The sequence below is a fragment of the Littorina saxatilis genome, linkage group LG2, assembly GCF_037325665.1.
Source record: "Littorina saxatilis isolate snail1 linkage group LG2, US_GU_Lsax_2.0, whole genome shotgun sequence".
Classification (NCBI taxonomy): domain Eukaryota; kingdom Metazoa; phylum Mollusca; class Gastropoda; order Littorinimorpha; family Littorinidae; genus Littorina; species Littorina saxatilis.
In genome coordinates, this window is record NC_090246.1 from 28278950 (window position 1) to 28295342 (window position 16393).

Genomic DNA, 16393 nt, shown 5'->3' on the forward strand with positions numbered 1-16393 from the left:
GGATCGTTTTATAAAAAAATAATTTTAATTACAATTTTCAGATTTTTAATGACCAAAGTCATTGATTGAATGTTAAGCCTCCAAACTGAAATGCAATACCAAAGTCCGGCCTTCGTCGAAGATTGCTTTGCCAAAATTTCAATCAATTTGATTGAAAAATGAGGGTGTGACAGTGCCGCCTCAACTTTTACAAAATGCCGGATATGACGTCATCAAAGACATTTATCGAAAAAAAGGAAAAACAAATTTTCTGGGGATATCATACCCAGGAACTCTCATGAAAAATTTCATACAAATCGGTCCAGTAGTTTAGTCTGAATCGCTCTACACACACACACACACACACACACACACACACACACACACACACACACACACACACACACACACACACACACACACACACACACACACACACACACACACACACACATACACGACGACCCTCGTCTCGATTCCCCCCTCTATGTTAAAACATTTTGTCAAAACTTGACTAAATGTAAAAAAAGAGACCGTTATTATTTTCTTGAACATGTTTGACTTGCCTGAGCAATGAGGATAGTAGTTGTAATGACCAGTGTTAGGCCGTGCATAGACGAAAAACTAAATGTTTTGCTTTTCTCTGATGTTATTAAGCTAGATCTTTGAATCTGTACAAGTCTCTAGGACCTGATGGCTATGTTCCAGACATAACACAAAATCTGTCTGGCCGTTGTCAAATAAGAAGGTTACAGCAGGATCGACATTAAGAAATGGGAAAATAGTCAATTCATTACAGTTTTATTTTCAAGCAGGAGCATTGAAACTGTGCATACTTTTCCGGTTTGATAACCTTGAGACATGACTAAAGTCTCATTGACCCTCATCAAATTACAAGGTCACGGTAGGGTAATGCTGGGATCAGAATCTGCAATATTATTAATTTCTGTAACCTTTTTAAAGCTAAAACTGTGAATCTTCTCGCCGTTTGACGGCCCCCAGCCATAACCCAAGCGTGTTTGACTTTTCTCAAGTTTCAAGTTCACAGTGGGATAAAACTGGGGTAAAGAAAAACATTATGGTCGATGTTTTTGAAGCTATATCAGTCTTCACAAACTTCCAGGGTTCGTTGATCTCTGAACACTACCCAAGTTAGACGAATTCTGATCGTATTTCAAGGTCGCAGTGGGGTCGAGTTTGGGAAAAGTGGTCGACAAATGTCAGTTGCTTATAATGGGGCGAGAGCTGCAGATAATACATTTTGTAGGCTAGTTCATATTACCTGTGGCAAAAATGGGTCAGCATTTGTTCCTCTAGGTCTTTGATAACGTACACACTCTCAGCGTGTGATTACCTCAGCTCCCGACATCATCACAGTCAGGTTTGCTCTTGTCAAATGTCAAGGTCGCCTTGGTGTCAAGTTCCAGTCACAGTATGGACAAATGATTATTTCAAACTTTACGTTTAAAAGCTATACCTTTTAAAATGTTTACAAACTTTTGGGATCTGATGACATCACGTCATGAAACATATCTGGTTAACCCTTTCAAAAGTGAAGGTCACGGTGGAGTTAAAAAGTAGGAAATAATAATTTTCTTGGACAATAATATCTAGAACTTTCAAAATTAAAACGTCCAATCCTTTGTTTGCTTCTAGAACTTACAGAGTTCTGGTTGACCCTCGTCAAATATCCAGGTAACAGTGGGAGTCAAGTATTCGTCCAAAAAAAAAAAAAAGTCGCGTAAGGCGAAATTACTACATTTAGTCAAGGTGTGGAACTCACAGAATGAAACTGAACGCACTGCATTTTTTCACAATGACCGTAGTCCGCCGCTTGTGCAAAACGGAGTGAAACTGACGAGCCTGTTCAGCGCGGTTGTGGTTTCGCTGTGGTGCATAGCACGCTTTTCTGTACCTCTCTTCGTTTTAACTTTCTGAGCGTGTTTTTAATCCAAACATATCATATCTATATGTTTTTGGAATCAGGAACCGACAAGGAATAAGATGAAATTGTTTTTAAATCGATTTCGGAAATTTAATTTTGATCATAATTTTTATATTTTTAATTTTCAGAGCTTGTTTTTAATCCGAATATAACATATTTATATGTTTTTGGAAATCAGGAAATGATGTAGAATAAGATGAACGTAAATTTGGATCGTTTTTTAAAAAAAAAGATTATTACAATTTTCAGATTTTTAATGACCAAAGTCATTAATTAATTGTTAAGCCACCAAGCTGAAATGCAATACGGAAGTCCGGCCTTCGTCGAAGATTGCTTTACAAACACTTCAATCAATTTGATTGAAAAATGAGCGTGTGACTGCCGCCTCAACTTTTACAAAAAGCCGGATATGACGTCATCAAAGGTATTTATCGAAAAAATGAAAAAACCCGTCCAGGGATATTATTCCCAGGAACTCTCATGTCAAATTTCATAAAGATCGGTCCAGTAGTTTGGTCTGAATCGCTCTACACACACACACACGCACAGACAGTTACACACACACACACACACACACACACACACACACACACACACACACACACACACACACACACCACGACCCTCGTCTCGATTCCCCATCTATGTTAAAACATTTAGTCAAAACTTGACTAAATGTAAAAACAAGTCGCGTAAGGCGAAATTACTACATTTAGTCAAGCTGTGGAACTCACAGAATGAAACTGAACGCACTGCATTTTTTCACAATGACCGTAGTCTGCCGCTAGTGCAAAAGGCAGTAAAAGTGACGAGCCTGTTTAGTGCGGTAGCGGTTGCGCTGTGCTGCATAGCACGCTTTACTGTACCTCTCTTCGTTTTAACTTTCTGAACGTGTTTTTAATCCAAACATATCATGTCTATATATTTTTGGAATCAGGAACTGACAAGGAATAAGATGGAATTGTTTTTAAAACGATTTCGGAAATTTAATTTTAATCATAATTTTTATATTTTTAATTTTCAGAGCTTGTTTTTAATCCAAATATAACATGTTTATATGTTTTTGGAATTAGAACATGATGAAGAATAAAATAAAAGTTATTTTGGATCGTTTTATAAAAAATAATTTTAATTACAATTTTCAGATTTTAAATGACCAAAGTCATTATTTAATTTTTAAGCCTCCATACTGTAATGCAATACCGAAGTCCGGCCTTTGTCGAAGATTGCTTGGCCAAAATTTCAATCAATTTGATTGAAAAATGAAGGTGTGACAGTGCCGCCTCAACTTTTACAAAAAGCCGGATATGACGTCATCAAAGACATTTATAAAAAAATTAAAAAAAAGACGTCTGGGGATATTATACCCAGGAACTATCATGTAAAATTTCATAAAGATCGGTCCAGTAGTTTACTCTTAATCGCTCTACACACACACGCACAGACACACAGACACACAGACACACACACACAGACACACACACACACACACACACACACACACACACACACACACACACACACACACATACACCGCGACCCTCGTCTCGATTCCCCCTCTATATTAAAACATTTAGTCAAAACTTGACTAAATGTAAAAAGCATTACTGTTCCTTTACGTTTTTGAAACTGGTTTTTTTAAAATTTCAACTCTAGGGTTTTATGACTTCTAGACAAGGCACAGAGGTGTCGGGTTCAGGTCAATAACGAGAAAAATAAGATTTTTCTTGAAAGCCAATGGAACTAGAGCAGCTGATTATTATGGGGGCGAGGACGCCCCCATTCTATACGGATAGTTTAGAGGTTGACCATGGGCAGCGCCATTTTGTTGTGAAATACGTCATCAGTTTGTGTACACAGGAAGTTGTGACATCCGTCACCCTATGGGAGGTGTGAAGGCAACATTGTTCATCTGTAGAAAGTTGTGAAATACGTCACCCTATGGGAGGGGTGACGTCAAAATTGGTCATCACAGAGTTTGTGTAACACAGGAAGTTGTGAAATACGTCACCCTATGGGAGGGGTGACGTCAAAATTGTTCAACAAAAACAGGTTATGTCGCATTGTGCAGGGTCAACTGCAACAAACTCAAACCGAGCCATTCATACCTAGCTGTATTTGAGAGACTTATATACCCGACATTTTTATTTCTTATTTTTAGCACAGGTGTAGGAAAAATCATGAACCAAAATGTTATTTATTTTCTAATTTAACATTTTTTTTACAAATATGACCATGGTCTTTTAAACATACAGTGACATTAAACATTGTTATGTTAAAAAAAAGAAAAAAGAAATAAAGCTTTTGTGCACAAATCAGAAAATACATTGTACATTTTACCTACAGGCCAAACAGTGTCTGTTGGCGGCAGAGGGCCCAGCAAGTTGCTATTTTTAGATCGATTAAAAGTTGTCAAGAACAGGCGCTTACATTTGGATGTGTCCACTGATAGTAGGTTTGGTTGTGATCAATCAGAATGATGTAGGAATAAAAATGTATGACAGTTTGGTATGATGACATGTAATTCAAATATGCTGAAATGTAATATTATACATGATATAATATTATTATGGCTGTTGCCATGACCATGAACCCCAAGAAAGGTTTAATGTTATGTAAAATCAAAATACCAAAATCAAGCACCTACTAATCCGGTCTTGGGTGCGGCTTGGACCAAAAAAGGATGGACACGCAACTCGCTCAGCCAGCCAGCGCTGCGAGACTTACAGCGGCCAACTTCGCCGCGGCGCGCTCATTGCCTCAGTATTGAACTTGCGTCAAGGCCGATGCGCGTAGATTCCCAGAATGTTTACTTTCGGTTAGATTCTTCGACAGCATTCGCAGAGGTGACTGCCGTATTGTGTACCGCAGTCAGAAGTAATTTATTACTTTTGGGAGTTTAGTAACGTGATATCAGTTTTCAATTGTTCGTTCACTTATATTGCTTTCAGATTTAACACACAAGAAACAGTAGCACGGTTTTCGTTGCGAAAATGTGCATTGGCAGTGCTACGCGATCGAATTGTGTATTATGTACACGCGGTGTTCTTCTCAGGAAAAGACTGAAGCGACATGTGACGTCAGTCGTTCAGCCCGCGAGCGGTGGGATGGGGGGGTTCACATGGTTTGTTTGTTTCAGAACCACACCCATATACACACATTTCACATGTAAACCATTTGTCCGCCCCCTGTCGATATTTATCGACTAAGTTCCTTGTTTCTGATCCTGTTGGCGTGGGACGAAGGTGTTTGGCATGAGATATCTCTCCTCCTGGTATTAAGGTTACGATTAACGGGTTGGTTTCATAATGTTTCACAAATGATGTCATTTTTCAATTTTCAGTGCCAGCTGTAAGGAATGTCAAGATAGTTGTACGTGTGAAGATTCGCCTACGCGTCAAGCCTTGCGGAAGATCTGATTACAACAAAAACCAATTGGGAACAGTCATTACGGATTTCATCCTTCGAATCATGGAGATATTAGACATGCGCTTCCCAGCAATCTGCGTTTCCCGTGATAACAAAAATTGTGTCAACGTGAAGATCAAATTCAAAGTTGGGTGTCTGCAAAACTTCTCGTCAAGACGGAAACGTCAAACAGACCCTGAAGAAAATGAGGTTGAAATTGAGGTCAGCGGAGTTGAGTAAGTGATATTTTGTGTGATTTATGTACAAACTGTCCATCTTCTGATCTGGACGAAAATAGGCTAGACCGTCAAGTACTGATTTTTTTGTGTAAACGATGTAAAGGACTGTTTAGACTTTAACAGCCAACGCTCCTTAGTATTCACAGGAAGAGAATCGTGAACTTCTTTGAACATTTTGCTGGGTTTTTTCTTCTGCAGCTGATGATGCCTGCTATGATTAATGTGTGTATGTTGCTGAAAGTACTGACACAGACATCCCTACCCCACGCAATACATCGCTTATGTGCACACACACACGCACGCACGCACATACACACGCACACACACACACACACACATACACACTTACACACACACACACACACATACACATACATACACACACACCACACACACACACTCACACACACCCCACACACACACACACTCACACACACACACACACACACACACACACACACACACACACACACACACACACTCGATCTGTTATGGCAGACGGGTTCAGGATGCGAATACCAGACAGCACAGAATATACGATATAACTGTTTCATGCGTGTTTTTCCAGTTCTGAGGTTGAAGACAATGCTACAAAACAAATCCACGATTCTGCAGTTGCAATTGAAAGGGCTTTTTACGATAGCCAAGTGCAAGAAAAAAACCTGGTGAGTTAAAGTTTTTGTTTGTTTGTAGGTTTGTTTGTTTTCTGCAATGTTTGTTTGGATGTCAGGATAGCACCTGACCCCATATGCCTGATATTGTCTGCAACTAAAGATGTTTTCATTTGCCAGAACATTTGGTTCGTAACTGCACTGCTCTGTGGTGCTGCTCAGTGGTCTCGGGGTCAACCCCAAAGTGTGGCGGGGAGAGAGTGGTTGTTCTCAGTATTGTTTTAAATGCATGCTTGTCAGTGTGAATCTTTGGATTTTGTATTTGTTAACTAGTATTCTCTTAATACATCAGACAAATGAAATCTCACGTAGTTATCTCTTTGCTCACATAGCTTATATATGAATGCACATTTTTTTTAAATGCAGTCAAGAATCAATAGAATGTATGTCCCTTCTGTGTATTTATTTACAGGAAAACGAAATATAGTGCTACATACAATTGTGACCCTCCACCACGGAATGAGTCGCATGTCACCTTTGCATGATTTTCATATTTTTACATTTTCCTAAAGAATGTTTTATGCTCTATCCAGTGGTGAAAATCGTTTTAGAAAAGAGCGAAAACTTTTCGAGTTATAAGCCTGTGACTAAGGTGACCCTCTCACTGTTACCACAGTCCCCCCGGACTTATATTAAGCCTGGCGCAGAACCGCGCGAGGTGACATGCGACTCACTCCGTGGTGGAGGGTCACGTATACCACTGCAAGAAAATGTTTTCTTCAATACGCGTATACTTACTTATTATACTTTAGAAATACTATCTAAAGTTTTCATTTTAGCCTGGCAATTCTTAAAAGCACATTTTCCGACCCAACAAACACGTTTTGCATCTAAGACTGCAAGGGAATGTTTTGTCCAAGACGCCTTATACTCACTGTATATACCTTTGAAATAATATCTACAATGTTAATGTTAGCCTTGCAAATGCTATAAGAAAATTGTCCGACCAAAGAATTGCGTTTTGTTTTCTTATCAAATACCTGCTATTACACCTCTGCTACTCCACAAGGAGTGAGTTGTACGAGTATGACATAGCAAGACAAACTGATGTGTATATAATTATATGGTAAATTACCTCTTTTAATTTAAGCAGTGGACTTCATACAACAACAACTGTTTGATCAGTATCCCTGCAATGAATAAGTTAGGATACTTGCATTGTCGGAAAATTGTTTCCTTGTCTACAGGACAATCTCGGGCGATACTGTGTATACCCAGGTCCTTCGACTTCTATTCTGTGATTTTTCTGTCATAAAGTGTTGAACATATACATCAATGAGTACATCTCCATGTTTCTGTCACCAGAATAACAATGACATTGAATACCTGGGTGTGGACAATGTGGCTTCGGTCTACGAACCTGTGCCTGGGCAGGGCCCGCTCAAGTCTGATGGCACGCCTGCTGGCTCTGTCGACTTGGTGAGCCCTGGTGCCTCAGGATTTACCTATGGTGAGTGCAGCTCTCTTTCTCTCTCTGTCTCTCTCTCTCTCTCTCTGTCTCTCTCTCTGTCTCTCTCTTCTTTCTCTCTTTCTCTCTCTCTCTCTCTCTCTCTCTCTCTCTTTCTCTCTCTCTCTCTGTCTCTCTCTGTCTCTCTCTCTTTCTCTCTCTCTCTCTCTCTCTCTCTCTCTCTCTCTCTCTCTCTCTCTCTCTCTCTCTCTCTCTCTCTCTCTCTCTCTAACAACATCAGCTGTGGCAAATTTTGAACTAGCATATTAGATTAAAACATTTAGTTTAGATGTCCTGTGAATCTAAGATCACAGATACATGTAAATTTACATTCAGGCAAGCGGAAATTACATTCGGGGCTCTCACGCTCATTCAAACAACTTATATTTCCTTCATTGTCACCGGTCACCTGCTTAGCTTTGTTGAAATGATTGCATAGTATGAAGCTATATTTTGACCAGTTCATATGAATTTTTCACGAAAAGAATATTCTTGGCCTAATAATACGGTCTCAAACCGCCCAATAAGCTACTCAGTTCTTTGTGGTGATAGAAAAACGTTGTATGATTAGATTGAGAGGATTTGAATTCCTACACAGGATATATAATCAAATGACAAATTGCAGGGCCTTGTCCTAACGGAACCTACTCAACTGACGGGACAGAATGTGTATCATGTGCAAAGAACACATACCAGGACCAGACAGGCCAAACCAGCTGCAAGGACTGCCCAGGGAAGACGTTCACAACCTCCACAGGAGCCAAGGCTGAATCTCAGTGTGGCAGTAAGTGATACGTCAATGAAATCCATAACAGATAGAGTGTAAACGTTTCAAAATCAAGAATTTACTGGAACGTTTAATTTTGGAGAAAAAACGCCACAACTAACCATTCTCAAGGACGTTGATCTATCCTGTATGCCTATCTTAAACTGTGCGAGTACGTTGCGAAAAAGTTAAGAATATGACTTCCTTGCGAATATTAGGAACATGTTGCTATGTTGGAAACAAGAGACGGATGGTGGCGAATGGTTAAGAACATTTAAGAATGCCTTGCAACCATGTCCCGATCATTGCGAATTGTTGGAAATTTCTATTCGCAAGGGCAATTCGGCACAGTGTAAGAGTAGCATTAGAGTGGACACACAAGATTCAAAACAGGCAAAAATCGCTCATAACCGATCATGTGACTTATCTTCGAATAGTTGTGGCAGCCAATATGTACGCATCAAATGAATATGAACATCGAACAGCGTCTACATGAACAGGTTCAGAAAAAAGGGGGGGGGGGAGGGGGAGTAAACAGAATGTTACAGTTAAAATCGCAAGCTGCAAAAATTGTAATTGCTCGTTTATTTCAATGTCAGTCCATCCTTTTACCACCATTTGCCTGACTTGTAAATATTGCACTTGTTTAGTTTTCATGACCAGATTAGTTGTAAAAAAACAGCAAGGGTCTTTGTGCCTTGCAGCCAGTGCTGGAAACTTTAAGAGCAATGATTAGTTTGACCAGTGAAGAAAGTACTGCTTAGTTCAAACCCATGATTGCGTAGTTATCATGAGTCATCACTACTCAGCTGCCGACCTCGTGCTTGCACAGCGTTTAGGATAATGGTAACACAAATAATCATAGCATTCACTCCTGAGTCATCCCTTCTCGTGAACGCTCACGGTTGGTCAGTAGTTGTTTTCTAACGTCCCTTCAACTGATATGGTTATGCGGGGCTGATGCAAGTTTTTTCTTTCCTTTTTCTGAGTTCTCACAGTAGTCTCTGCGTGTGAAATTATTTTCATTTAGTTCTATTCGTCTTAAAAGAAGGTTCATCAAAACTATAGTCTTTTTACACTTTTTACCAAAAAAAACCAAATCTTGTCCGGGGCACGTCCCCGATTAAAACCTTCAAAGTACATGCACTGTAGTATTTGACATTTCTGAAGTTCTTTCACGTCCTCACACTTGATGGGGACGTGTTCATGAAAGCGTGAAGAAATGTAATATCACACATGTATATAATACAGTGTTCTAGATGATCGAACGTGTAGCAAAGACCAGGACGCGTAAGTGTAGATATTAGCAAGATCTAGATCAGCACTTTTGAGGACGTGTACGGGAACGTGTACGGGTAACGTCATCAAATCTAGTTTTTACGTCACGCGTTTGCCAAGATCTGCAGTCTTGGTGGGAGCAAAACAACGTATGCATTTGGAACATTGGAGAACAAAGTGAGTCACGTGACGGGTGACGCAATATCTACACGTACAGGTCTTTGCTACACGTTCGATCATCTAGAACACTGTATTGTGTCACCCGTGACTCACTTTTTTCTCCAATGTTCCAAATGCATATGTTGTTTTGCTACCACCAAGACTGCAGATCTTGGCAAACGCGTGGTGTAAAACCTAGATTTGATGACGTTACCCGTACACGTTCCCGTACCGTGCTGAAAAGTACCACATCTAGATCTTGCTATTAATGAAAACAGTGACCCGTGAAACACGTAAACCAATGGATGTAATAATGTAACAGAAATCTAAAATATCCAGATAGTCTCTCATGTTCTCACTCCTGAATGTTAATAACTACATGATCATTTGGGGAAAAGTCGTTACAAGTCCACTGATGGTCGGTCGTATGTTGGTACGAAGAGGGTGCGTAATATAGAGGTAAAAAATATTAAGAAAAAGAAAGACAAAAAATCCGTCAAAGAAAAATGGGTCGTACTATTAAGAGAGATGTAAAATAGAGGGGTCGTTGAGGGAGGTACCACTGTATCCTTTTGTGTTGCGCCTTTGCAGAGAAGTGTGAGGAGGACAATGCCGATGCTACGTACTGTTCAGGGCAAGGCAGCTGCTCCTACGATCCTGCCACCAGTAATGGAGTGCGCTGTATCTGCAAAGAAGGTTTTGAAGGCATTAGCTGCACATCCAGGAAAGGTGAGTACAGTTGTTGTCAGTTCTCCGTGCTTTTTAGAAAGTCGTTGAACTATGAAGGTCCATCTATTAGGAAGGATTGAGAGTTGTTAAAAAAAGCCCTTTAATTGGCTGGTCTTGTTCCTGAGGTAGGGGTGCGTGTGTGTGTGTGTGTGTGTGTGTGTGTTTGTTTGTTTGTTTGTGCGTGCGCGTGTGTGTGAGTGAGTGTGTGTGTGAGTGTGTGTGTGTGTGTGCGTGCGCGCGCAAGCATCCGTGCATGCATGTGTATGTTCCTTCCACACTTAAATAAATAGTAATCACACTGACATGTTTTCAAGAACATGTGTAGCCTACATTCATTAGATTATGGTCGTTTTGTTACCTTGTCGAATCCTTGATTTGGCGGGATGTACCCGGTCAATTGATACATGCCATATTCAAACTGTGCCATACATTTCCCTTATTAGCTCCGACCAGCGACAAGACTACCATGGTCGCTGGAATTGCAGGAGGAGCAGGCGCATTTTTGGTTCTCTTGATCATCATCGTTGGTATTGTAGCTTGTCTGTAAGTATATTGATCCTGGTCATCCAGAGAAAGAGAGAGAGGGAGAGAGAGAGAGAGAGAGAGAGAGAGAGAGAGAGAGAGAGAGAGAGAGAGAGAGAGAGAGAGAGAGAGAATTGAATTGAATTGAATTTTTTTTTATCGAAGGTGAAAGAGAGAGAGAGAGGGGGAGAGACATAGAGAGAAAGGGTGTGTGTGTGTGTGTGTGTGTGTGTGTGTGTGTGAAGGGTTAGGATGCCATGTTGATTTCAACAATTTTCACTGCATCACTTGAAGGGATGTATATGAGAACACTTAAAAGCTCAATGATTAAATAAACAATGATTGCAAGTAAGGTTATGTCTGGGTGAGTGTACGTTCTAACATGTGGGAGTTAATCAAAGTGTTGCACTGCATTAGAAAGTCTACCTCTGATGAAATTTCTGTACAAACACCCACATTTGTCCTCATCCTGAGTATGTGAATTCTCCACAGGCGACACAAGGCGAAAAAGGGGAAGAAAGAAAGCAGTGAAGGTACTGAAAGCAAGCAGGTCTATGAAAATGAGGCGTACGCAGACTACGCTCATCCCATGTTTGCGAGCCCATCGTCCCGCGCTCTGCCAGGTCAGCCCAGCCTTGTGTTTTACAACCCTGAGGCTTACGACCAGGAGGTCAGAGACTTCTATCATACTGGCAGGAGCAGTGGTCCACCCAGCAGGTACAGCTACTGACTTCCATAATGCTGAAGATTGTTTTCACATGTAATGCATTGTGTGTCGTAGCATTGCTCGTAAAGGAGCAGAGGGAAGAGAAAATACTCACGTTTTGGTAATCGAGAAATAAACTTCGAAATTGATTGTAGATTTGTTCCACTTTAGGGTACAACGTTTCTCAGTGGAAAGTATATGACACCTCCTTTTAGATTTTACTGGAAATAATAAGAATAATCGTTATGGTTTTATATGTATCCTGTGATTAATGTTTTAGCAATAAAACACAGAATTGTAATAATCCTTCTTGTACAAGTTGCTGGGCAAGTGAAACAATGACAGGTGCTTCATTTAATATTCATGTGTTTCAGGAGAACTTAAGTTAGTTGTGGTGAGTGCAGGTTACAAAATTGTATCATTCAGCTTGCAGAAACAGTTACTTAACATTGGAGCTTTCTTATTAGCTGTACGTCGACCTGGTCCTATTTTGGCTAGCCAGGGCGAATAAAATAGGCTGCGTAAGCATCGTTTGGGGGAAGTTTGCCAGTAGTTAAATTTACTGTAAGTTTATGGTCTTGGGGTTTAAGAGAAAAAACAAACAAGGGTGGGCATTTCTGACAGGCTTTCACAGTTGGAGTATTCACGTTTTGCTTGTGTGTCATTTTTGTTAAGACTTATTACCTTGCAAAATGCCCTTAATGATTTCATATATCCACTTTAAAATTGATTTTGACTAAATTGTAAAACCATACCAGTCTTCTGTAGACTGAACAAAATCCTCCTCTTTGAAGTTGACCTTTCGATGCTGATCTAATTGATCAGGACTATGTTTCAGGGGAAAATGAAAGCAAGTCTTCCGCACACTTACTCTTCCTAGCCTCCCTTCTGTAAGGGAACATGGTCAGGGTCAAGGGTTGGTACTTTTGGGGCAGGGTTTTAGTGCAAAGGGTTTGAAGCGTTCCATCTACACATTTCTTACATAATTTCACATGCCTGCTCCCCTTGTGCCGTTTCAGACAAAGATCTCGTTCATACACGGATGAGTGGAATGACCTCCCAGACGTTTTGTAAGGGTGTTTGCATGCAAATCATGTTTCATCTTCAAGGTCTTGCTTTCCTTACTTGCACTTAGCTTCTGTGCTGATCACTCTTCGTCTTAAAACAGAGTAAAGCTAAAAAAAAATAAAAAAAAGAGAAAAATCTTCAAAGTGACAGCATAATGATGGACAATGCACAAAATTCCATGTTCATGATGTTTAAACCCTTGTAAATGATTACGCAATTCAACAGTCTGCAAAACTAAATTGGAATTAGAGAAACATAAATATCGTATCCAATAGAGTGCTAGCAGGAACATTATTTTAGTACGCTTTGTTGTAAGTAGACTTTTATTGAAGAACAGGATAAGAAAAAAATGAAACACAGAGACATTTCTTCTATTACTTAACATTCCTGTAAAGATGAAATGTGCCGAGTTTTCCTCTAAAAATAAAGTCCACATAGAGGCTCATTGAATATGTGACTGTCACAGTAAAGCATGTATGGACATGACCAGGCAGACCACCATTTGGTCCATGATCCTTTCCTTATCACTTCTTCCCAGACATGTATCAATTAAACTCACCACCATACCTCCCCCCCATCCAACCCTACCCTGCTATTGCCTTGCCTATACCCATTCCTTTTTTAAGTGCACTGACTGCAATCGTGCAGAGAAATAACGCAGACTTTCTTCAAATGATGGTTTCACCCTTTGATTCGTGACTGTCTGGGGCGATAACTGCATATATACGAATTGAATAAAGGCATTTATCGTGTATGCTTGTTATGTTGCTTGATATGATATGTGTCTGTTGCAAGCATTTATGGGAAATAAGCTCATGTGTTGGTTGTTTATTCCGTTTCTTTGCAGTGTAGCCAACAGCTTTCTTCCCTGCATAATAATCTTTTCAGTTTGCTTGTTGTGCATACCCTCTTCTTTCGTTTCTCGGATTCCTTTTCTGCTTCTTGTGTTGCTGTTGTCTTTAGGAGATAACAGTACACTTTCAACATTATTTCTTTTTTTTCGTGCTGCAGGTATCTTCTATAATTTAAGTCTTCGTATACATTTTTTCCCAATGTTTTGTATCCACTGAAACATATGTCTGACAGTATGTCCCAGGTCAGTTAGTTTGACATCACTTAAAGGAGTAGGTTTTTGGTCAAGCATGTTCTTGAAATGAGCTGTCGGTTGTTTTATTGGAAGTGCAGTGATGATTTTGAAGTGCAGTGTTAATTCGGAACTAATGTAGTTTGATTATTCTATGAGTAATAATTCTTGCTTCAGAAATATGGCGTAAAATGTGTGCAATGAATATCATACAAATCTGTGAGTCATTCATTCGCAAGTACATGTACTTTTTCTTCAAACATCTCAGTAACTGTCAGCAATATATACTTGCTTGAAGAATTTCTGGATTTTTGTTTATTTGTATTCATATTCATGCTTTATTCTGCATGCCTTCTGTGTCTCGTGTTTTCTGCGTCTGTCCTTGTGTATCTCCAGCTCATCTTACTCTTCTTTTTATCCCTCATGCTTCGTATCCATCTATTGCCATGTCATAACCATTGCTTTAAAATTACGAAATACATATAAACAGTATCACATACATGCCTGCAAGGTTTGCTACAACAAGCTTTGATCACAATATTTCATACATGACCGTGAATTAATGTTGCTATATACATGCCTTAAAACAATGTGTTTAATGTGTAAGAATGAAAACAAGGGTACTTGTTTGTGGGGTTTTTCCCTCTTGAATAAAAGACATGATCGTGAATCGTTTACTTAAAAAAAAAAAAATGGGTGTACAAGCTGGCTACTGTAATCTTTCATGGACGATAATATGAAGTCTAGCAGTTGTATCCTGTTGCCCATGTTATAATTACAAGTACAGATTTTGAACACACTTTATATTGATTTTTTTTCTCAAGTTTGGCCACAAATCCTATGTTCGAATTAATGTGTTTAAGAAATGAAATTATAAGCTTCCAGTGAAAAATGGTAGATCAGAGTACATCCCATGTGATATAGTGAGAAACGAATTGTTTAAAATGCAATACTGTTGATATTGGACATTGAAATCCAGGAATGTTTGTGTTGGATTTGTTTTTGTTGTTTATGTGTTGTTTGTTTTTATGGAGAAAATAGAACAAAAATATCTTCTTTTTATTGTAAAAATTCTGTATCAAAATGTGCTGAAATTTTCATTTTTTTTTGTTTTTTTGTTTTTGGTTAAAACAAGCATGTACTGATTAACTTAGCGAAGTTTCTTAAATATGTTTGAAATGTACATGAATATCTTACGTTACATTTTGTTCCATTTAGTCCCGTATAAAGATATGTAATACATTTGTTGTCTTCATTTTCCCTGTCTTTTTTAAAATATGTTTTACTCATCAGAATAATCAGGTAGTAATAGTACTGATTAGTGTTTGAATGTGTGGACATGCAGCCAGTGTGATTTGAAACTTCACACACTTACAGAGTTTGCTGAACTAGTACTGATTAGTGTTTGAATGTGTGGTCAGCCAGTGTGATTTGAAACTTCACACACTTCAGGAGTTTGCTGAACTTTAGGCATCATGCGAGTCTAGTTTGACCCTCATCAAATTTCAAGGTCACAGCGGGGAAAAGTATGGGTCAAAAGATGAAATCAGTTTACTCAATTGTTTTTTGAGCTAAAAATATTGACACTTGGCAATTTAATATTCTTTGATAATGTTCACTTCACCCTTGGTGTAATGTTAGTTGAGCATGGTCGTCTGTCAAAATCTTTTAATTATGATGAACTCCTCAAGCTTCATAAGAAGTGTCTAAATGAAAACAGGGTTCAAATAATGGGCCAAAGTGGCTGTAAATCATGTTGTAGCTGGAAAGAGGGGAAAACAGGGGAACTTTGGGGAATCAAAAACGTTTTTTGTTTTTTCAAATGCTTTTCAGTAGCAAAAGAGAGGCATTTTCATCTCGATTTTTTCTTTCCAAAAGATTGTGTTCATTTGTCTTCTTTTGCCTACAATTTCCCACACAACAGGATTTTGCAGATGTTAGTGGGCTTAGCTGTGCATGCAGTTCCTCCCATCCCACCCAAATTGTATTGAATTTTGGGCTTTATTTGCTCTTGTTTTGTATTTTTGTTTACTTCAATTTGGAGGGGTGGGGAGAATAATTTGCTCAGAGGTATCCCTTGTTATTGTTCCTTAGTGTTACATCAAGGTGCAAAGTGAAACTATGCAATCAAACTCATTGTATTTCTTGTATTTGTATTCATATCATCACATAGTCAAGATGTACATGTGTATATATATTTTCATGCGAAATAAACATATGTTTTCTAAACTCTGATGTGGTGTGTCTGTGCAGTAATGCAACTGATATGAGATGAAGAATGTGTTTATATTCACTGAAGTTATGAAGCACTCTTTGTTGAGTGGGAGGACATAACATTAGATGACAAAATCTCATACACACACATGGAATTGCACCAGTTTCATACACCTTC

The 16393-nt window shown here is 39.1% G+C and overlaps 1 protein-coding gene across 3 annotated transcripts in view; it reads left to right on the forward strand.

Annotated features, from left to right (window-relative positions):
- Window positions 1-16230, forward strand: part of LOC138958662 (uncharacterized) — a 131492-nt gene extending 115262 nt beyond the window's left edge. Inside the window, exons 71-79 of one of the 3 annotated variants that reach the window (XM_070329888.1) lie at window positions 5268-5568; window positions 6140-6236; window positions 7548-7692; window positions 8315-8473; window positions 10484-10621; window positions 11065-11164; window positions 11636-11860; window positions 12224-12243; window positions 12688-16230. In XM_070329888.1, the coding sequence (XP_070185989.1) occupies window positions 5268-5568; window positions 6140-6236; window positions 7548-7692; window positions 8315-8473; window positions 10484-10621; window positions 11065-11164; window positions 11636-11860; window positions 12224-12233 (1175 nt within the window). In that variant the 3' untranslated portion in view covers window positions 12234-12243; window positions 12688-16230. The remainder of the gene's footprint in view (window positions 1-5267; window positions 5569-6139; window positions 6237-7547; window positions 7693-8314; window positions 8474-10483; window positions 10622-11064; window positions 11165-11635; window positions 11861-12223; window positions 12244-12687) is intronic. The other 2 variants (XM_070329887.1, XM_070329886.1) reach the window with 2 other exon arrangements.
- Window positions 16231-16393: the final 163 nt, after the last annotated feature.